This window comes from Coffea arabica, chromosome 8c (assembly GCF_036785885.1).
Source record: "Coffea arabica cultivar ET-39 chromosome 8c, Coffea Arabica ET-39 HiFi, whole genome shotgun sequence".
Taxonomy (NCBI): domain Eukaryota; kingdom Viridiplantae; phylum Streptophyta; class Magnoliopsida; order Gentianales; family Rubiaceae; genus Coffea; species Coffea arabica.
In genome coordinates, this window is record NC_092325.1 from 34069109 (window position 1) to 34093927 (window position 24819).

Consider the following 24819-nt stretch of genomic DNA (forward strand, 5'->3'; position numbering starts at 1 on the left):
TAAATTTAGGACTACACCTTCATCCATAAATGCATAAAATGAATTCAAACAAGCTGTTCATGAGCTAAGCTCGGCTCAATTGGTTCAAATAAATTGAGTTTAATTTTGTGGTTAGGCTCAACTAATCTAGTTAAATTTTCGAGGGAGAAGGGTGTTAGGGGTATAGCTGGGACGAGGTTATCGTTTGTCAACTAATCTAGTTAAACAAATGAGGCGATCGTGAACTTATACAAGCTGAGCTCGCAAATAAGCTCAGCTCATTTAAGGGCCCTATTTATTATATTCCATATTTCATGCTTTATAAGCACGTCTAGGTTAAAGAGCGGCATTGTTGCTTATCTATTGTTTTCTATTACTAAAATGCATTGCTACAAATTTACCAAGCACTCCATAAATTTTTATCAAGTCGATTGTTATTCTCATATTTATCTTACCATAGTGATAGTGATTATGAAAATTGAACCAAATGGCCTTTAATATTCAAATGCTCTCTTAATCATGCAGTGGAAAAATTTCTCATTCTTCACTTCAATTTTCAAAACTCCAACCTCTCTCAAACTCCCAGTTGAATCATTTTCTCTATCCACAAGTAGACGCTTAACCCTAGCCCTGTTGCTTGTATTTCTATCTTGATTACTCTTATCTCTCTACCGCTCTTCTTCGCCGTCACTCCAAGTTTTTTTGAGTCTCTATCAGGTTCTCAAATAAAAAATGATGTGGTAGCCTAGTGTGATGCAGAGAACAGTGAATGTCTCGCAGAGAACAGTGAATCGTGATGAATGAAGAACACAATTCGAGAATCAGAAGAAGATGAATGAATCAAGATACAGAATTCACAACTGACCCTTTTTCTACTCTTTTTCTGCTAATATAGCAGTTATTCACTTATTCTCAATTAACTCCTGCCAGATCAACAAACTAATTCCCTGCTGACATCACTCTAATTAATCCAGCAACTGACTCTTTCTATACTGAAGTGAAATGCAATTTGGAATCCGGATATTAAAAGAGTTTTTCCGAGATATTAATACCCAAAATGATGAATTCTCATTGTATCATCTGCCCCTCCCTTACAAAGTCCTTGTCCTCGAGGACTAAAAGATGAATATCATTGCTGAAGACTGTTAATGGAAATGATTATTACAAGGTAATTCATAAAGTGTAGAATTAACATGCGCTGAATAATATTAATTCCCAACAAGAGCAATAAAAAGCGTTTTTATATTAGAAAAACAAACAGTTATCAGTAGAACTTCTGCACAAGGTCCTGAACTAGGAAAGATATGGAGAGCAGTAAATCTACGAGGGAGAAAATACATCCTTCGAGATTCACATGAACAGATCACAGGGTAATGATACAAATGTTAAAAATTTGGTGTAATCCAAAGAGATGGGCAGGTTCGGCTAAGCCGCAAGGGGGCATCATACAAGGGCGCAGTTACTCCTTTTTCCAAGTTGTAGACTCCCATGTCCTTGCCGCCGCCTTCAGGAATTTCAAGATATGCTTCCCATGCATCGTCTGTGAAATATATATGACCGGACTTGATTCCGGGGCCCAATTTGTTGTTTTCCAGGCACATTGAAGAACTATGGCCAAGAAAAATTGATCTGCTTCCCAAATTCTTGACTTCTTTCCAACGGGATGTAATTTCTTTTCCTCCTCCTGTTGTGGAAACCAATTCAAACACCTGAAATTCGGTTGTACCATAGATCGGTTTATCCAATTCAAAACCTTGTTCGTCCTCATAATTGGGGATTTTGTCTCGTGTGACAACCAGAAAAGGTTCACCATCTGTAGATGAAGATTTTACTAAGTATAACTCTTTTTTGTACCATAATTTAGGGCTAAACCGAGCAATTTTACTAAGGTTCACCATAAGCCGACGCAGTGTTGTTATTAGTAGATCACCCTGTATAATTGCGGCTGCTTTTTCAACTACATATTTTTTTGTGCAATTTTTAGAATTAACTTTACCCTTCTTTTGTAATCTTTTTAATCCATGTCACCCCTTTTCGTACTTTTCCTACCCCCAACAATCATGTCCAAGATTCAAATTTGCATTTAGCAATGAAGGAAGACTCTAAGAACTCTTCCTTCTTTTTTGTATTTTATTTTGTCTTCCTATTTGGAAACGGTTTATTTGATTTGGATGGAGTTGGATACTAATTTTGTTTAAGTTCCTCCTTTCATAGTCAAGCAATTTAATTTTCAAGCGGAAAATGCTCGCAGGTTTACAGTTTCACATGAGTGGAACAAAGTACGCATAATTATTGTTGAGGGAATTGTACAAGGGGTTGAGGAAGGACCAATAGGTAGTTGAAATGCAGTTGGGATGTTCTGCGCTACTATCTGGTGCCAAATTCAGTGTCAATTCCATTTATCACGTGAGAGTAAAGAAAAGTTAAATAAACAGTACATGATAACTTAAATAATAGAACACTTGGTATAAATATAGAAGTTGGTACTGAATTGTTACTGGAAAGTGGCGCTGAGGATCTCATATGAGTTGAAATGAGAATTAATCCCATGTTTTAGGTAAACATTTGAACTTCATAACCAGTAGACGGTTTATAATTTGAATTATAGAGTTCAAATTAAAGTTTTATCTGCAATCTTGTACAAATAGAATAGGGTTATTATCACTTTACCGTCTTAACATTTGGTGTAACTATCAATTTCCCCCTTAACGTTATCTTTTAGTCACTTTACTCACAAAACTAACGGTCAAACTTAACGGAATTTGTTAATTAAAGTGAACAAACATGTTTAATCCTTAAAATTATCATCACTTTACCCCCATAAAATATAGTTTCATTATTAATTTACCCCCTAGAGTTATTTTTTAGACAATTTGTCCTACCATTAAATCAACTTAATAAGTTAAAAAACTTTAGAAAAAATACCCTCCTCTTTGCGTAATAAAAATAATAAAAAATTTAGAGTGACTCTTCTCCTTTTTAGTATCAAGAAAACAAAGTCAAAGTATTAATTTCTTTCTTCTTGGCAATCTTATTAATATTGAAAAAAAATAAAAAGATAGAGAGGGGGGAGAGGGAGAGAGAGAGAGCTCAATTCTTTTTTAAAAAATTACAAATAAAAAGAATTAAATACTTTTATTATTTTAAAATTATTTCACTTTTTTTTTACCATCAAATTCCAATCATAATCTCGATAATCTTAAAGTAATACGATAATGTTAGATTTTTCTTTATTTTCTTTTTTTGGCAAAATCTAATTTTTTGTCTCCTTCTTTCCTATCTCTTTTTCTTTTTCTAGTATTAATAAATGTGAAAAAAAGAAATTTGAGAAAACTCTTTATTTTTATGTTTTTTGATCTCTTAAAGTGAAATTTAAAGGAAGAATAACCATTCCAATTTTTTTATTTTTAATTATATATAAAAAAGAGGGTAAACATATTTAAAATTTTTTGACCATACTAGTTAGATTAACGATGAGGTAAAATGTCTAGAAAATAATGTTAGGAACTAAAGTGATTGTATCATTATAATTTAAATGAATAAAGTGATAACAACAATGTAGTAATGCTATAAAATAAAAGGATTTTTTATCCAAAATTTCTTAACATGCTGAGTTGAATTATTTATGAGGGTAAAATGACTAAAAGATAACGTTAGGGGATAAACTGATTGTAGTGATATACTTTAAAGGGGTAAAGTGATAATAACCCAATAGAATAACTCAATGTTGCTGTGTCAATTCAGATGAAAACAGAAACCCACCATCGGACACAAATTTTTACTTTATAACTTAAATAATTTGGCATAAAATAAACTTAAAATCTTCTAGGCTTAAAATGAAAAATATTTTAATGCACCTAAATTGCTCTTTTTTTTTGTTGTCTAAAATTGGTATAGAAGCTCAGGGCAGTAAGTATTATTTGGCACGTAACCAAGGTTTGTAAAATCGGGATCCTACGTAGGATCGATTTTAGTTTCATAGGATCGGATCATAGAATCGTAAGATCCTACTAAAAGCTCTTAATTGCAATTAAAGGTTGCAATTCTTTGATAAATTACAAATATACCACAAATATTTTCATTTATTTGCAAAATGGAGCTTCGTATTTCACAAATTTACAAAAAAATTGTAGGATCGTACGATCCTACCGATCCTACGATCCTACGATCCTATACGATCCTGCACGATCCTGCACGATCCTGCTACGATTCTATGCGATCCTGCAAAAAATTAATATGATTTGCGACTCTGCATACGATCCGGATCGATTTTGGTTATCCGGATCGTACGATCCGAATCGCGATTTTGACAACTATGCACGTAACCCCATATGAGAAAAGATAATTTCAAAAACGTCCCTTGAAGTTTTTTACAATTTTGCCGAGCGCTTTTCACATCTTTTTTTGTCTTTGAAGAAGATCCTTGGTAAACAAATTTAGCTGCATCAAACAAAAAGAGAAACCAGTAATATTACTACCAATATTAGTTGGTCTAACGCCTAAGTCTGTTTCTATTTGTCATTGCAGACGACAAACCAACAAGCCTGCAAACATGCTATGTATCTATTGTTGACTGAAAGCATCCTCGGAGGTTGGGATCCTCTATGCCACTATTTAGTTCCAAATTTAGTAATAATCCCATTTATCATGTGAGAGTAGAAAAAACTTAAATAAACACTGCATGACAAGTTAAATAAACAGGATACTTAGCATAAATATAGAAGTGGAATTGAGTTACTACTAGAAAAGTAGCATTGAAGATCCCATGTGTATTTTTGGAGGCCAGCTTAAGAGTTCTGGCAGAATTTTGTTTAAAAGTACTGATAGATTAGGATTCCCTTTTTTAAAATTTAGTTGAAATAGATCCACTCTTGTATTTTAAAGAAGGGAATGGTTTTTATCGCCTTCTATCTACCATTTCTTGTTTAATCAATGGAACTTAGAGCTAACTCCCTCTTGTTTCGCTGGGGAAAATTTTTTTTTAAAAGAAAGTGCAATATAAAGGCTGACAAAATAAATAAGGCAAGAAATAGAAGATTGAGCAACAGTTAAAAGAATTATTCTAAACATGTTAAATGATAGGAGATTGTAGAAAGCAAGACAAAAAAAAAAAGAACAAAAGTAGGAGTATCTATATCTATATCTATATGTATTGCAGAAGGGGTTTTTAGCAGAGACCCTCTCAATGGCTTCCAAACTTCTCATTCTTTTTTCTAGATTTTTGTATTTATTTTAATACATAAAAAATAGTAGGTTATAACCAACCATATCACCAATCAAATTTAAAATTTAAAACATTCGCACTATCTACTTTATAAACTGTTTATAGTTTGTTATTTATACTTTAAATCCTTTTTACTCCTTAATTAAAGATAAATGCTCATTCGTATGCTATTTTAATACAATGTTACATTTTTATAATTAATAAATATTTGCCACCACACTAACCCTATAACCACCCCTACAAATGAGCTTTGTAAATTACAATCATGTTTCAAAAAAATCACAAATATACAACTAAATGTAAAGTTGAGGGGGTAAAGTGCAGCTAAATGTAAAGTTAAGGGGCTAACTATATTTAATCCTAAAAAAAAATCCCAAGAATGAAACAAGTAGTGGGTTGTCTGGATTTTTGTATTTATTTTAATACATAAAAAGTAGTGGGTTAAAACCAACCCTATCACCAGTCAAATTTAAAACTTTCCTATAATCTACTTCATAAACCGTTTATAGTTTGTTGTTTATACTTTAATCATTTTTACTCCTTAATTGAAGATAAATGCTCATTCATATGCTATTTTAATACAATTTTAATTCGGAAACATGCAACATGATCAAGAAATAGTAGAACCAATTAGGACTAGATTTTGACCAAAAAAAAAATTAGGCCTAGATGCCACTGGCACATTGCCGTAACTTGCGATGCCAATTAGGACTATTTAGCGCTTTTTTCTTTTGTAAGGAGTTAGGACACTATAAAGCTTATTTAGACAAATTTTGTCTCATCGGTGATTTGAGTATCAAGTTATTGAATATACTACAAATCCTATAATATTAGTCTGCTACAAAAAATAATATTTTATTAGCATGTGGTATATGCGTACAAAATTTCAAAGGTAAATCAAATGCTTTTACTTATACTCTATATAATTTGAATAGTTTTTTAGCGAATATAACCATACTATGCAGGACCATCACTTTGTATAATTGGACTTAGCAAATTGTATATCAATCACAATTTAGATTTTACTCGATACTTGTGCAGTTGGTGAGTTCCATCAGTAACACTACATCAAACTTTTAATGTTGTTTCATACTCTTATCAACATGTGTTTCAAAAAATTGAAGGTTTGAAAATGATACATGTGTTCAAAAGTTAGCTACGTAGTTGAGGTCAAACAATTTTACAACATCACAAACATTGTTGATAGAAAATTCAAAGAGAATATGGATATCCGAATATACAATCATGCATACGGTAAACTTACTTTATTTAATTTATTTTTTTTGAACAACTTTTTATTTTATTGATGAGAAAAATTACAAAACATAAACTCGTGTTACGTACGTCTTATTTTCCGAATTGACGGTAAACCTAATTTGTCAAGGCAAATTGCCCCACGAGCTTCCCTTGGGAACATAGTAAAGCTGTCATATACCTTGACCTTTTGATGTGGGTGAGAAACACCCACATTAGACAACGCATCAGCAACTATGTTAGCCTCTCGATAGCAGTGTGAAAAATGAACAGGCTCCTGCAAGAGCTTCCAAATCTGCCTGATCTCGCTTCGAATCTGCCACGGACATTGAGTGCGACATTGAATGATCCCAACTAAGAGCAGCGAATCTGATTGCACACTTATATTTTCAAATCCCCTATGTTTACATGTTTGAAGACCGATAAGGAGGGCCCAATCTTCTGCACGGAGAGATGTAGTTTCTCCAAAAAGTCGAAAAGGCAATCAGTGGTAAACCAGTTGGATCCCGAAGAACTCCTCCACCTCCACCCACTCCTGGATTACCCTTAGAACATCCATCCGTATTAAGTATGAGCTGTCCTGTCTTCTTTGTCTCCCATCGAACAAATTTGTATGCAACCGTACCGACAGACACGTTCGATCAATCATACAAATGACAAAACGATTGGAATCGAAACACTTGTTTGAAGTGGATCCCCACGATAGACTGAATTTCCGAGAAAATGAGATGACAAATAACAAACGATCGCATCTGGACACCCTCAAACATTGCTTTATTCCTTGCCTTCCAAATCTGCCAACAAACTATATTAGGTAGAATACGGTCAATAAGCTGTCGTGTCTCAGTATCATGTAACCGCAACCACCACCCTACTATGCTGGACGGCAAAGAAGACCCTGAACAGCTGAATCCACATAAACCTCCAAAATAGTTCCAAACTTCCGATGCTATTTGTCCATTGGCAAATAAATGCTCGATAGACTCTGCAGATGCCGAAGAACAACACAAGCACTTTGACGGTAAATGAAAACCAAGTTTACATAACCTATCTGGTAGCGGTAGTCTTCCTAGAAATAGTCGTAACATGAAGAATGAGACTTTCCAAGGAATTCGAGGATGCCAAATCGAAGCAAAAACCATCGACTTGTTGCGGGCCTGCCTGATGTCTTCGAAAGCCGATTGTAGAGAGAATTTACCAGATGTGGTGTGCATCCAAATGACTTCAACTTCACTCCCTTCTTCCCGTGGTATGTGTTTCATAATGGAGGACATTTTCTCCTTTGGCATTGTAAGACCTAAGGAATTCAAATCCCAGTGACCATTGATGACGAAATTGTGGAAAGTCAAATTTGGGATAACTTGTGCTTGTAGGAACAACGCACCACTTCCCAACCAGTTGTCGTACCAAAAGTGACACGACCTGTCCCATAACATTGAGAGCTCCACTTGTCGACTGACGTTGACCATCCTCCGCCAGATTGCCGAGTCCGTTAATTTGAGTTCTACCTGACAAGGATGAAGGCTTTTGCAATACTTTGCTTTCAAGAATATTGCCCACAACGATGATCCTGTTCGGAAATTCCACCAAAGCTTGCATGAAAAAGCTTTGTATACGTCCCATAGTCTCCGAAATCCGACTCCTCCCTCGTCAACCAGATAACACAAATGAGACCATCGTATCCAATGGTACTTCGAGTCCGCGGGTGAGGACCCCCACAGGAAGGCTGAGCAGGCATTTTCTATAGTTTTGAACAACTTACCCGGGAGCACTGCAGCTGATAGCAGATGCATTGGCATTGATGCCAACACATGTTTGATTAGAACTATTTTGCCTCCAAAGGAAAGTAATCTTGATTTCCATGACAAAATCCTCCCTAGAATAGACTGACAAACTCCTCCATAGTATGATGATTTACATCTTCCAAAGTATAGCGGGAACCCTAAATAACGTATCGGAAATGAGTGCCAGGCAAACCTGGTGATACGTTCAATTTGCCTTCTTCTCGCCAATGGCATCGATGGATGTACCAAGTAGTAGCTTTTTTGCACATTTATTAGCTGTCTCGAACACCTTTGATATGCCTTTAACACCTGCATGATAGCCTTCAGAGAAAAGGAAGAGCCATTTGCAAATATGAGAACATCATCCGCGAACGCCAAATGAGTTATAGAAGGACACCCATATGGAACTTTGAATCCCACGAAGCCCGACTGCATGATGAGATTATTTAATCCTCTAGACAACACCTCGGCCCCAATAATGAATAATGCAGGTGATAATGGGTCACCCTGACGAAACCCTCTCGAAGATTTAAAGAAACCGTAGGAGGAGCCATTTATAATGATTGAGAACCAGACATTAGAAAGCAATCGCCATACTAGGTCAATAAATATTTCCCCAAATCCAAACTTCCTCAGAACATTAATAATATGACCCCATGACACCCAGTCATACGCCTTGAACATGTCGAGTTTCATTAAAACATTCCCACCTCTATTCTTTTTTCCCATACTCGATACCACCTCTTGAGCTAGGAGAAAATTTTCCGTTATATTGCGGCCCTTCACAAAACCTGTCTGCTGGGGGGAAATAATTTTTGGCAATAAAACAGCCACTCTGTCCGCCAAAATCCGGGATAATAATTTATTGAAAAAATTACATAGACTGATGGGCCTAAAATGAGAAAATTCCTGAGGATTTGGCTTCTTTGGAATTAGAACAATTGAAGTAGAGGTGATGAAACGGAGCAAATCCGCCCCACAGAAAAAACTGAGTACTGCATTGTAGACATCTTGGCCGATCACCTCCCAAGCAAATGTAAAAAATTTTCCTGTGAAACCATCTGGACCAGCAGCACTTTTTCCATCCATTAACTTGACGACTTCGTATACTTCCTTGATCGTAGGCACTGCTTCCAGCCTCTTATTATCCTCTCCCGAAACCATCGGCGGAATTAGGTGTAGCATATCGGAAGATGACTCCAAAGAACCCGTGAAGAGATTATTGAAATATTCTGTTGCCTCAGTTGATATATCATCATCCGTGTCTACCCAAACGGCGTTGGACTTTTTTATACGGTGTATCATTCCTTGAACGCGTCTCTACCTTACTACCGCATGAAAGTACCTTGAATTTCTATCTCCATGACGAAGCCATTTAACCCTTGCCTTTTGCCTCCAAAATTGCTCTTTAATTGACATTGCATGCCGCAACTCTGCCTGTGCCTTATTGAGCTCAATCTGACACTCTTCTGAATAATCTTGATCCGCAACCTCCTCTGCTCTATGGACCGCCATTTCCGCATAACGAACAGCATAAATATTTAATTACTACACAAATTTTTTAAATTTATAATCATAACTTATACCTTCTTTTATTCTTACTAGGTTAAATATTTTCGAAAACTTGCTTAAATTCAGAGCATTAACATAGAAAACATGTTCTATAAGTTATGCAAAAATTGTGGACAACTATGTGAAGGTCATTTTTCAAAAATAGTGTGTATGCACTGTAATGACGTAGTTGATACTGTTGTTAGGTAATTAATTTCATGTACCTTTAATTTCAACAAATTTTTCTGTATTATATATAACATTTTATTTATCAAACAGGTACAATATTAACATACAAATCAAAGATTCCAGTGGCAACATGCATCTTAATCTACAGAATACACATGGACGATTCGTATTTGGTTGTGATGCTTCTTATCTCAGAGACTTACAAAGAAAGGTAGAATTTCTTGATATATATTTATTTTTTATAATGCTATTTATAAACTATGTAAAAAAAATACACTAATTTTAAATTTCGTACATACTTAATTCTCAGGACAATGGTGATAGGTTGTTCAACCAACGAATCAATTCATGCAAAGATCGTGCATTTTCATTTGTAGTAAGCATTCCACAAAATTCAACAGAATTAATTAAATCACCAATTTTGGTTTTCGTACTAAATGTTGATTGGTGTGAAGAGTGTTCGCACCTTCATGCAAGATTATCAAATTGAATGCATAATATTTGTAAGTATTTTATTTTAACAATATTTAATTACATTCATTTTTATTCATATATCATTCATTTTCTAATATAAATTTTTATTATTTTTTCAGGATCTATCTTCCAAAAAAAGGTAATTTTTGAATAATATATACATTCTGTTATATTTCAAACTATTGGTAGACAGATATTATATTTTAATTGTATTAGCACAATTTTTTAACCTTTTTTAATTCACCCTTTTATTTTCATTTTTTCAATAATGTCAGCACCTGCGTAGCACGGGTATTCACACTAGTATGCTTTGTATGCTAAAGGGGAGCTGACTAATAATGCTCGGCCTTTCATAACTATACTTACAGGGGGATTACTATACTGAGCTCTATTTAAGAACAGTGACGAAAGCAAGGCCAAAACAACCAATTTAAAAGTGCTAAGAACCAAATATCAAACTATTGATTATCTACTTCATTTGCATCAATTTTGTTCAAACTCTTTACAAATGAAATTAACATTCTTTGACCAATACAAAAGCAAGAATTAATATGTTTAATTAAAATGAGTGAACGAAGACTAATAGACAATACTGTAACAAACTAAATATCCTTAATGTTAGGACCGGACCAGGAAATAGACAAACTCAAGTTAGCACAAATTAGGCGGTATAACCGACCATATAATAGATAGGCGGTAGATACCAGCCATATAATAATTAGGCGGTAAAACCGACCATATAAAGACGGATAACAAAGCAAATAAAAGACACAAAAGATTTACGTAGTTCGGTCAAATTGACCTACGTCCACAGGTGAGGGAGGAGCAATATTTCTACTATGAAGAAGAAATACAAAAGCCGTAGGAACGTGGTTCCTAGGCCAATAGGCACTTACAAAAGAGTTTAGAAAATATTCCTAAACTCAAAACAAGAGAGGCTAAAATATTTAACTGAATGGGCTAGATGACTCAAGAAACTAATAGCCCATATAACTCTCTTGAGTGGTGCGAGTTTAAACCTTCATAAGGCTCCTTTATTTATAGGAAACCAAAGAAGACTTTCCTCAAGCCTTTGTCGATGTGGAATGCAAAATTTTGCCACCAATTCAACCGTGGTGGGCGTTGAAAAGTCAACAAATCTCCACCTTGGCATAATTTTGGATTCCACCCAAAAACTACTCCACCTTCTTCACATAAGCCCCAATGGGCTTAAATCACCAACAATGAACACCAACCAAATCCAAGCACTGCTTGAACTTGTAAACTGGAAGAGGTTTCGTAAACATATCGGCTGGATTGTCCTTAGTATTGATTTTCTGAATAAGGACTTTTCCCTCAGCAATGATATCCCGAATGAAGTGATACTTCACATCAATGTGTTTCGTCCTCTCATGATACATCTGATCTTTAGTCAAGTGTATGGCACTTTGACTATCACAGTGAATATCAGTAACACCTTGATATAGACTTAACTCGCTAAATAAACTCTTTAACCACAAGGCTTCTTTGATTGCCTCGGTCACAGCCATATATTCTGCTTCTGTAGTAGACAAAGTTACGACAGATTGTAGAGTAACTTTCCAACTAACAGCACAACCGCCAATGCAAAATACATAGCCTGAAAGTGATCTTCTCCTGTCAAGATCCCCAGCGTAGTCTGAGTCTACAACACCAACCAAAGTATTATTATTTCTTCCAAACTTCAAACATGCATTTGAAGTACCTCGCAAGTATCTGAGAATCCACTTCACAGCTTGCCAATGTGTTTTACCAGGGCAAGACATATATCTGCTAACAACACTGACTGCTTGTGAGATATCTGGACGAGTACAAACCATTGCATACATAATACTGCCGACTGCACTGGAATAAGGAACCCGTGCCATATAATCTTCCTTTTCATCTGATTTTGGTGATTGAGCAGCAGATAGCCGAAAATGGCTAGCAAGAGGAGTAGATACTGGTTTAGCATCTTTCATGCCAAAACGTTCCAAAACTTTTTTCAAGGTAATTTTTCTGGGTCAGAAATAACTTCCCTACTCCTCGATCTCGATTGATATCCATGCCAAGAATTTTCTTAGCTGCTCCCAAATCTTTCATTTCAAATTCACTATTTAACTGCAGTTTCAAGGTGTGAATTTCTGACAAATTCTTGGCAGCAATGAGCATGTCATCAACATAAAGCAGCAAATAAATGAAAGAACCATCATTTAACTTCCGGAAATAAACACAGCTATCATACATGCTCCTCAAATAACCATGACCCAACATAAAGGAATCAAACCTCTTATACCATTGTCTTGGAGACTGTTTCAATCCATATAAGGATTTCTTCAACAAGCAAACATGGTCTTCTTTACCTTCAATCTCAAAGCCCTGGGGTTGTCTCATATAAATTTGTTCTTCAAGTTCGCCATGTAAGAAAGCTGTTTTAACGTTGAGCTGTTCTAACTCCAAATTATACATGGCAACTAAAGCAAGCAAAATAGAGCTATGTTTAACAACAGGTGAGAATATATCATTAAAGTCAACACCTTGTACCTGACTATAGCCCTTTGCAACCAATCGTGCTTTATACCTTGCATCTTCAACCCCTGGAATACCTTCCTTTTTCTTGAAGACCCACTTGCAACCAATAATTTTCTTAGCTGACGGCGGCTTTACAAGAACCCAAGTTTCATTCTGATGAAGAGATTCAATTTCTTCATTCATTGCAATCAACCACTTTGCAGAATCATCACAAGAAACTGCTTCTGAATAGGTGGAAGGCTCACCAGCTGCATCAGTTTCTTCTGCAACAGACAAAGCATATGCAACTAAATTTGCATATCTTTGTGGTGGTCGAATGTCTCTCCTTGCTCTATCTCTGGCTATGGAATACTCTTCTTCTTCTGAACTATCTTCATCAGTAGATTCAAGTGCATCTACTGGCACTTGCTGAATAGAAGATTTTGATTGAGAAGGACCAGAACTGCCAATATCAAGCTCCACCTGCTTCTGTGTACTATCAGTAGTACAAGGACTAGAAGACTTTTTCTTGGAAGATAACATAGACAATTCATCAAAAGTAACATCTCTACTGATTACAAATTTTGGGGATTTGGGATCAGGACACCATAATCTGTATCCTTTCACCCCAGAAGCATACCCAAGAAAAATGCACTTTTTAGCCCTAGGCTCCAATTTTCCATCATTCACGTGCATGTATGCTGGACACCCAAAAACTTTTAAATTTGAGTAATCAGCAGGAGTACCTGACCAAACTTTCTCAGGAGTTTTGAAATCAAGAGATGCAGAAGGAGAACGGTTGACAATATAACAGGCCATATTGATCGCCTCTGCCCAAAAGTCGTTTGTCAACCCTGCATTGGAGATCATACATCTTGCTCTCTCCAAAAGCGTTCTGTTCATACGTTCGACCACACCATTTTGTTGAGGCGCCATCCTGACGGTGTGATGCCGAACAATTCCTTCATTTTTGCAAAATTCATTAAATTCACCTCCACAAAATTTCATGCCATTATCTGTTCTCAACCGCTTAACATGTTTTCCTGTTTGTTTCTCAATCAAAACTTTCCATTGCTTGAAAGTTAGGAAAACATCATTTTTGTGCTTAAGAAAATAGACCCAAACTTTTCTTGAATAATCATCAATGAAAGTCAACATGTACCTGGCACCACCTTTAGAAGGAGCACGAGAAGGACCCCATAGATTTGAATGAATGTAATCAAGAGTACCTTTTGTCTTGTGAATTGCTGGTGAACTGAAACTGACTCTTTTCTGCTTCCCAAAAATACAATGTTCACAGAATTCCAATAGACCGGTACTTTGTCCACAAAGAAGTCCTCTTTTGCTCAGTATGCCTAAGGCTTTTTCGCTCATGTGCCCCAAACGCATATGCCATAATTTGGTGATGTCTGTATTTGACAAAGATGATGTTGAAACAGCAGCAGCACCTGTCACAGTAGATCCCTGCAAAATATACAAAGTACCAGATCTGTGTGCCTTCATAACAACAAGAGCTCCTCGAGTGATTTTGAGAACTCCATCTCCACCTGAATACCTGCACCCGATAGACTCAAGAGTGCCCAAAGAGATGAGATTTTTCTTCAAATCTGGAACATGTCTAACATTTGTGAGCGTCCTCACAATACCATCGTACATTTTAATTCGGATTGTACCTTTGCCAACAACTTTACAAACGGCGTTGTTGCCCATTAAGACAACTCCACCTTCAGTTGATTCATATGTTAAAAACCAGTCCCTATTAGGACACATATGATATGAACAATCCGAATCTAAAATCCACTCATTGTTAGACCTAAAATTATTTTCCGTTGCACAGAAAATGGTTCCATCATTCTCATCAGCTGCTATACTAGTTTCAGCGGATTCAGTATTTCTCTCAACAAATTTCCCCTTTTGCTTTTCTTTATTTTTCAATTTAAAGCAATCAGAGATAACATGGCCCTTCTTTTTACAATAATTGCACACCACATTTTTATGTCTGGACTTGGATCTACTTCTATTTTCTGTGTTTCTCTTTTCAGATCTACCCCGAACAAACAAGCCATCGGCTTGACTCCCACTAGTTTCCCCAGTAATATCCCTATCTATCTGCTCTTTAAATTTTAATGCAGATTTAATTTTCCGATACGAAATTGTTTCCTTTCCATATATCATAGTATCACGGAAATGTTTAAAGGACTGGGGAAGGGAGCATAAAAGTAATAGGGCCTGATCTTCATCATCAATTTTCGAATCTATATTCTCCAAATCCATAATAATGGAATCAAATTTATCAAGATGGGAGAGTATAGATGTACCTTCAAACATCCGAAGCATGTACAAACTCTGCTTCAAATATAGTCGATTCTCGACTGTCTTCTTCATATACAAGGCTTTTAATTTATCCCACATAGCCTTGGCCGAAGTTTCCGTTGCTACCTCACGCAATACCTCATCGGAGAGATTTAGGATAATACTGGATCTTGCCTTCTTATCCATCTCAGCAAAATTTGCATCTGTCACATCTTCTGGCTTTTTCTCAATTCCTTGAATTGCCAAATCAACTCCGTCTTGAACAAGAATGGCCTTCATCTTGAGCTGCCACATGCCGAAGTTGACATTCCTGTCGAATTTCTCGACAACCGTCTTTGTTATCGTCATTGTTGCCACAAAATCTGTAACCTGAAGTTTGTCTCAAAAACTGGTCAAACAAATATGCAAGTCTCGTGAGCGGGCCCCACAGGGTGAGCGGGCCCCACGAGATAAGCGGCCCCCACAGGGATGAACGGACCCCACAAGGTGAGTGGGCCCCACAAATAAACGGACCCCACAGGATGAATGGGCCCCACAGGATGGACGGGCCCCACCAGATGAACCTGTCTTGCAAAATATAACAACCAACTCTGATACCAGTTTGTTAGGACCGGGCCAGGAAATAGACAAACTCAAGTTAGCACAAATTAGGCGGTATAACCGACCATATAATAGATAGGCGGTAGATACCAGCCATATAATAATTAGGCGGTAAAATCGACCATATAAAGACGGATAACAAAGCAAATAAAAGACACAAAAGATTTACGTGGTTCGGTCAAATTGACCTACGTCCACAGGTGAGGGAGGAGCAATATTTCTACTATGAAAAAGAAATATAAAAGCCGTAGGAAAGTGGTTCCTAGGCCAATAGGCACTTACAAAAGAGTTTAGAAAATATTTCTAAACTCAAAACAAGAGAGCCTAAAATATTTAACTGAATGGGCTAGATGACTCAAGAAGCTAATAGCCCATATAACTCTCTTGAGTGGTGCGAGTTTAAACCTTCATAAGGCTCCTTTATTTATAGGAAACCAAAGAAGACTTTCCTCAAGCCTTTGTCGATGTGGGATGCAAAATTTTGCCACCAATTCAACCGTGGTGGGCGTTGAAAAGTCAACACTTAATTCACAAGACTCTAATGAACAATTAACCTAAGTGCAAATTTAGAAATAAACAAATCTTAATCAAACTAAATTAAGGCAAATCCAAGCTGTAAATCCCACCTAAATGCCCACAGGTGCACTGCCATTCCTTGTCTACGTTCATTCTTCTGCACAACCTTAGTCCATTGAGTGATCAATGCAAAGTTGTAACTTGTATTACCATTTTTTTTGTACACATCTCCCAATGTCCCAGGATCATTCTGCCTTCATCAAGGAATGGATCAACAAAATGGCATCACTTTCAAGCTTTAGGATCGTGAAAACAAGCCTGCTCTTCGTCAGTCAGAAACCCATTCATGATCTGCTCAAATGGCACCAGCAGCCTGCTGAAATGCGTGTTCACATCAGTCTGTGTTAACACCTTCTGAAACACAAATTCAATGCTTTCCTCTGACCTCCCAACTTCCAAAATTCTGTTCTTCAGTTTCTCTGGAATAGTATTGATAATTGATGTTGATGGTCCATCAGGATATCTAGGCTTTCTTTTTGCTTTCTTGGAACGTGGCATCTCTTTTTCTTGATGATCAGTGCAATTTTCTTCAATCAAACCTTGGGGGAGGGGGGCGGGGGAGGCCGCATTGCTGAAGGAAGTTCCTTGGACAATAATGTGTGGTTCGAGCCAGTCTTCTTTCTCAATGATATTTTCCCTTTTGTGAAATTGACATCAATTTTTGTTAAAATTTTTTCAAAATTTGATCATTTGCATGATGGGGCCGATCTTAAAATCTGACATAAGATCCATCATTGACTGATACTTATAATGATCAGAAGTTGTTCAAGTTTATTTAGCATCTTTTCATATTTGACAATTAATTGTTAACCAAATGGAGTCTAAACATTCAAAAATTGTTTGCACACTTGCATTGATGTTGAGGAGCATTTTTATCCAACATAATTCAAGGAAAGTCAGACATTAGTGGAGAAAGGTTGCAACTCTTGATCATTCTCAATATCAACTCTATAAAGGTCGAATGGGGATGAATTGCTGCAGAAGATTATTTTCTTACTATTAGAATTTTCTCAAAAACACAACATAGTTCAAGTTGATTTGTCTAACTTTGTGCAAGAGTTAAAGGCCAATACCCTTCAAATGATCCTAAAGGATATTTGTCCAAAATCTTTGAGCACTAAATTCTAGATAAATAAATGCCAAATGAAAGTGATATTGATTCACAATTTGAAGTCTTTTCACGTCATTTGCTTTGTAATTTTTTAGCCATTTTCTTTTATATTATCCCCAACAATTTTATCAGAAAGAAGCTGCAATCCAATGACCCCAGTTGAATCATTCTCGATCAATGATGCCTTTCTTTTCTTTTCACAAAGAAGCTTCAAGAAAGCAGAAATATATCACCTGAGTTTCCTTTCTTTTTCCTCCTCCTCCAGCCTCATCCTCTCTACTTCTGCAACTGCAACTTAGATAACAAATTTATCCCAGTTGGTATTGTCAAAAGTCATTACTGACTTCGTTGGCAAAGAGCCATACTAGGCCATAGGCATTTATTATTGATAGGGTGCGTAATTGTTAATAATTTGTAAATATTGTTCTTGATATTTGCCAAACATTACATTATTAGGTAGATTCTACTTATATTTGGTTATTAATGTTAATTGTAGAAAAGTGAAGCAAAAAGTAGTTGAAGGGGCAATTTCCAGCAGATCATGAACCAATTTGATGTGGGCGCATTTAGAACCTACTATCAAATACAAAAGGCTCGGGAATTTTTTCTTTTTCTAATTAGAAAATATGCTTTATTATTAGTAGTAGCTATAAAGTAGGAGAAAATAGAGGAATTGGAGTCGGCTGGCTTCCTGCTTGATTAGTTCTTCCGGAGCAAGAAACAATTCCTGGAGGGTCGTGACTCTTTACTTGGAAAAGGAGAAAAACCACGGATTTTTGTTTTTTGCTTTTCTCGGTAGTGGCGTGACTATTGAAATTGTTCAAACTTTTGCATGGGATTTTCTCAACGATGAGCAACTAATTTTCTATTCTAGTCAAGAGATAACGGGGGTTTGATTCAGTTATAACTATGAGATCTAATAGTTTTTATTTAAATCTTTTATTCATTATTATTTGTACGTTTTCTGATTTAAATTTTTATGGTTGTTTTCTTATTTGAATATCAAGAATCTAATGCTAGTTAGGACAGTTAAATCCGTAATTATTTAATTGTCTTAAATTAATGGTGACCAACATGATTGATATCATATTAGAGAAATATATTATCTAAATTCAATAAATCTCAGTAGCGTGTTTGTTGATCAGAATAAAACTTTTGTAGTTTCTAATTCAAGAAATTAAATTTTATGGACATACTTAGGGTTATTTCTTGATTAGGGAAGTAGTTAACGGACGTACCTAAACTATTGACACAGTAAGGAAAAGCAGATTGCCAACGCTTATTTGGTAATTATAACCTATTTATTAGCGAATAGAAGAAATTATTATTGTATCAATGAACAGTTTTATGAACCACTTTCCAAGTTTTTCCTTGGCTAGAGTTTGCACATTATTGAATTAATTTAAATTTCTTTCATTTAACTGATTTTCTTAAATTGGTATTTTGTTTATGTTGATTTTCCAAAACCCCTACTTAATTCTCACTTAAAAAAAATGAATATCCCCTAATCCCTATGAAGACGACTCTACTTACAATTATACTCTATCATATATTTTGTGGATAGGAATTTATTATTACACAAGATCCAAACCTATCAATTATGCCTACTAGAAGCTTGTGAAATGCAAAGTCCAATTTTGTAGTAGGATGTCGAAATTGAGTGCGGCAAATCATGCTTGTTTTTTAAGCCAGATTTGGTCCTGTACTTCACTGGATTTTCTGGCAATTGGACATTAAATGAGAAGAGGAAATTTGCATCTTCTTGTTGGATGTTCACAAGTATAAATAGGGAGTTCTGATAAGTGAATAATTTACGTAATAATTGTATGACATTTTATATTATTTTTAGTCACTTTGGTTATATTATTGGAAGAAAAAGAATGATTTTGGCTATAAATGGTGAAAAATACTTATAAGTGATTAAATGAGGTTTTTACCACTTTTTATTTGGATTTTGTGTATTTTGACAGTTTTGACACATTTTCGTATTTCGACTATAACTTGAGCTACAGTGATCGGATTAAGATGATTCTTGAACCAATTTGAAGATAAGAGATAGATCTACAACTTTGGTGAAAACATCTGAATCCAGTTTGAAGGTTTTCCAGGTCAAAAAGCCGAATTACAGTAGCTAATTTCCATTGGTCGAAGCTGAAACAGGGCAATGAGCAGTCAAGGGTATTTCGGCCATTTATCAACCTACACAGATCCAAATGAGGTGATTCTTGATGCATTGGAAAGCTAACTCAAAGGGCTACAAGTTTCATGTTTTGGTCAAGAGCTAAATCAGCTTGTATCATCAAGAAAAGTTCAGTTGAAATTGATGCAAAATCGGAGCAGAGCTGGAAATTGAACAAAAGTGCACCAAAATGTCACTGTAGCAATCCGGCCGGAACTTAGCCGGATTTCTGGCTGGATTGTGGTCAGTAAAGGCTGCTCTTTACGCGGAAAACTCAATTTCACCTTCACTAAATCATATGTAATGCTAGACATGTGAGAAACATCACCAGCTGTAAAAGGGAAGTGAAAGGCCTCATTTCTTGACTTCTTTCATCTTTATATAGCCAAAACTTGCAAGATTGAAGAAGAATAGAGGAACATACGGGAGAGAACTTGGACTGCAAAATGTAGCTCTTCCATTTTTCTTAGTGTAGGATAGTTTTAGTTTTAGACAGTTTATCCTTTCTTGTATGTTAGCTACATGAAGAGGAAGATAAAGGATGAAGAAGGCAAGGAAATGAACTCATGTGACAAGGGTTACATTCCTTCCAAACTCTTTATCTTTTGTACTTGATTCTATTGTTTGGTTAATATACAAGTCTAGATTTTATGTTATTTATGTGTCTCTAAAGTTTATGCCTTAGGTTTGGTTGAACTTTCTACGATTGTTAGTGTTTATTATTTGGTTATTTGATTGCTATGATTTGAGCAAGTTATTTAGCACTTTGGCTCTTTAAATCATGATTAATCTGATACCATTGATTGTGATTATCTAAGGTATTGTTTCTGCAATGAAAATTGAGATTTAACACTAGTTCAAGAAGTGCTAAACATAGGGAGTACACTCACGAAAGTAGAGGTGCACCTATGTGGTTTTTAGTGATTCATTTCATGTAATTTCACTGAAGAAATGAACTTGTAGTTAATTTTATAACCATGAGAATAGGTATGGATTAGTTATAAGTATAATTGATTCACTACGAAAGTAGGATTCAAATGCATAAGGAAATTACACCATAACTAGCCTAGATAGTAGTACTCAATGATCCAAATATAACACTTGCATGAGTAGTTAGGGATACCACAACCTAAGGAGCTTTCATTTGTTATTTTCTTGCATAAGTTCAGTAGGTTTTACTTGTTATAATTCATTGATAATCTAAATAATAGAGAAGCTTTAGTAGTGCTGGTAATTGCAATCTTCCTTGTGGGATCGACCCTTAATACCCTATACTCGCTCACGATTCGTATACTTGTGATAAATCGCGTGGGGGGTATTTAGGAGTTTATAAATGTAAAACTTGATTAGGATGAGCTTAATGTTATATGTATACCCCGCGCTCGTCAAAATCAATCAAGTATGGGAATATTTTAGAAAACAAAAAAAAAATGTGTTAATAGTGAAAAATGTGGAAGTGTTTGAATGAATTGTTAGCCCGATGATCCATGAATTTTAATGTTGAGATTTTGCTTAATAGTTGAACCATTTGCTGATATGCTGACTGAATATTTTATATTCTTAGATTAGCTAGTCATAAATTGAAAGAGTCTTTGATGTTGAAAGCTAATTAGAGAGATATTTTTTGAAAATTGCCACTAATACTCGGCAATATGTTTTAATTGTATCTTGGCAATAGATGATTCGAGTAATAGCCATTGTTTGAATTTGATTGCTTGATTTGTGTTCTCATGCTTGAGGACAAGCATGGTTTAGGTGTGGGGAAAATTGATAGGTCATAATTTGTTGCAAAATTTATAATTATTTTCTCCTTGATTTTAGCCAAATATTATTTTAATTGTCGGATTCTACTTATATTTGGTGTTTTATGTTAATTGTAGGGCATTGGAGTAAAAAGTATTAAAAATGAGTGATTTTCTTGGAGTTGATTGTCAAGCGCAAGTTTTCCAAATCAAGATGGAGTCTACGGAGAGTATTGGTTGAAGATTAGGAAACTATCACTTTTTATTAGATGTCTTATTAGGAAACAATTGGCATTATTCTTAGAGTTACCTTAGTCAATTAAAATTCTGGTCTCGATTGACCAAGGAAGAAACCAAATTGGTAGTACTTATAGTAGGGGAAGCCGGCATCCCGCATGATTGATACCTAGAAGGGAGCCGCAGGGCTCTTTCTTTTAATCTTTTGTTTCTCTAGTATTTCTCTTATGAAAGACTTATGTGGCTGGCTTTGGAAAACTGCTGTGAATTGTTTCAATTGTCCATGCGCAACTAAGTTTCTTTTCTAGTCCAGGAACACCGAGAATTTGGTTCAGCTATCACTGTGAGATCTAATTGATTTTATTTATCTCCTCTATTCTTTGATATTTGTACGTTTTCTGCTTTATAGAGTATGATTAGTGTGTGTGATTGAATAGGTGTGCAATATTTAATTATACACGTAATCTATTTGCTAATTGAAATAGTTGAATCCGTAATTGTTTGACTGTTCTAATCCTGGTAGCAACTAGCATAGTTGGGTTTGTATTGGGGAAACGTACAATCTAATTTAAATAAATTCTCGTAGCGTGTTTATTGATTAGAACAAGGTTTCTCTAGTTTCTAATGCAATTGAGGAATTAAAATCCTATGGTCGTACCTAGAATTATTCCTAAATTAGGAAAATAGTCAATGGTCGTACCTTGATTATCGAAACAGTAAGGAGAAACTGACTGTCAAATCGTATCGACAGTTAAAAACCTGTTTATTAATGAATATTGGAATTATAATTGCATCAAGGATCAATTACTTGAACCATCTCTGAAGTGTAACCTTGGCTAGAGTTTTCCCCATTAATTGTCTTTCTCAATCTCTTTTGCATGTTTTATTATCTCTGTGATTTTTTACTAGTCGTTAAATCTTGAAAATCCCCCCACTCCGCTTTAACTTGAAAAAGAGCAAATTTTCCTCAGTCCCTGTGTAATTGACCCTGCTTACTGCAGTATGTAAATCTATATTTTCATTGAGTAGGCCTTTATTATTGCACAGGCTCGACACCTATCAAAATACATGAAAAATAGAAATAAAACATGATCAATAGTCAATATACCTTCAAATGCTCTCAATTTGCTTGTACTAAGATTTATCCACTCCCTTTATTCATAGTGACTAGGATTTGAACAGAAAAATATTTTTCAAATCCAAATAGAAGGAAACAAATTGATTTGTCTTATAAGTAACATAAGAAGTTATAAGAAAGAAGAAAATAGAGCAAGAAATGATGGTAGTCAGTTCAAGTAGAGTTTCAACTAGTGGGGTGTACAGAATGCATGCATTGTCATTGAAATTATCCATGTATGCTTAATAAAAAAAAAAACAATGAGTCAGTATTTAGGTGTCAATGTTTCGCCCCCTCAACTTAAAATTGCAGGTTGCGTCCCTGCACATTTCCTCAAATTTCTCCAGGCATCACCAGGGGAATTGGTACCATAGATTAAACTATAATGTACTATAAAGATCCGCTAAAAAAAAAAAAAAAATCACTAGTAGACTGTGGCTTACAATTTCACAAGAAGTTTTTAACTAAAACAAGAAGTAAATTAAGTATTAAAAAGGATGGTTGAAATATAGAAAAGAGTAGCTTGTTCAAAGCTAACTCTTAGACTTAATCAAGGGCGGGATGGCTTCGGTGATATGGGAGACGAAGTGTAAGTGAGAGATTACGAATTTGAGACCTCTCACTTACACTAAAAAAAAGTCTAAGAAAAAACTCTTAGTCTTGATCGGAATAGAAGTATTTATACTAGTGCTTAGAGCACACCCAATGTGTGTGCAGATTAGAAATAATTATTAATTTTTATGAATATATTAATATTATTTTTTACAAAATTAAATTTTATATAAATTCTTCATTGAAAAATTTACAATTTATTAGTAATTTTTTCTTTAATCCAATTATAGCTAATTTGATAGTTGCAATATTTAAGGGAGTTATGGGAGATTATATTAGCAATGTGATTAGGTGGTTAGGATAAAAATCAAATTTTTAAGAAAAAAATTGGAAGTTAAAAAAATGACACAACATATGTATTCCAATTGCTACCTCCCTCCCTTTATTATTGTATAGATATCAAAAAACAGAATACATGATTTTGGTGGGCAATGTTCGGGAGCACAAGAAGGTTAATATACAAAGGTAAAAAAAAAAAGGATCAAAGGATAAAAGAAGTACTCCCTCCATCCTATTGATAGTGTCATACTTTTTTTTTATCTGTCCAAAAATGATTGTCACTTACTAAAATTGGCAATGAAAACTTTCGCACATTTCCGCTCCATACCCTTCAATGTGACAGCCTTTTCTTATCTTTTAGTGGGTCCAATGTGACACATTTCTTCTCACCTACCAAGTACCAACATGCACTTAATAGTTCGTGACTCCCACGTGAAATACAAATAACACTCGTGCATGACACTTTCCTCTAAAGTAGTGTGGAAACATTTCATTCTTTTGGGTCCCACATGTTTTATCCCAACTTGTGGCCCTTTTATCATTTAACCACATATGAATACATTGAAAGTCAAGCGGATATTGCGGGAACTTAAATGCAAATCATTTAAAAGTCTTGCACTGTTGATAATAATTGCAAGTTCTGAAAGCGACACACTTTCTAGGATGGAGGGAGTATTTGCTAGAAGGTTGCTGATGTATTTGTGTCTTAGAGTAATTCCCTATTAACTTGCCGTGACAAAAAATAGACAGAATAACCGTTTTAAAAGAAATAATAACTTAGTTTGAGCTGGTCCTGTCAAATTGAGTAGAGAACAAGAAAAAACTAGATTTTAGCAAAAACCTAAAATTATGCGAGGATGTTTAGCCAAATCTCAAGATGAACAAATATAACCAACCTCTACTACAGGAAAACAAAAATAATCATTTAATGGAACATAAAATATTATGGTGGTGAGTCCAGTCGGTTAAACCTTCAAGGAAATACACCTAAATTTCCTCAAATATGACAGATGTCCACAAAAGCCAATGCATCAGCATGTAACATGTCACCACAAAATCCTCTCTAAATTGACACATGTCCAACTCCAAT

At 35.3% G+C, this 24819-nt stretch overlaps 1 protein-coding gene across 1 annotated transcript; it reads right to left on the reverse strand.

The window, feature by feature from the left end:
• Nucleotides 1-1364: 1364 nt before the first annotated feature.
• On the reverse strand, nucleotides 1365-9546 carry LOC140013496 (uncharacterized). The gene is made up of 4 exons (XM_072062795.1): nucleotides 7202-9546; nucleotides 6866-6992; nucleotides 6548-6773; nucleotides 1365-1936 (listed from the first exon to the last, which is right to left on the reverse strand). The coding sequence occupies exons 1-4, from the start codon at nucleotides 9544-9546 to the stop codon at nucleotides 1365-1367; spliced, it is 3270 nt and encodes a 1089-aa protein (XP_071918896.1).
• Between the last annotated feature and the right edge of the window lie 15273 nt (nucleotides 9547-24819).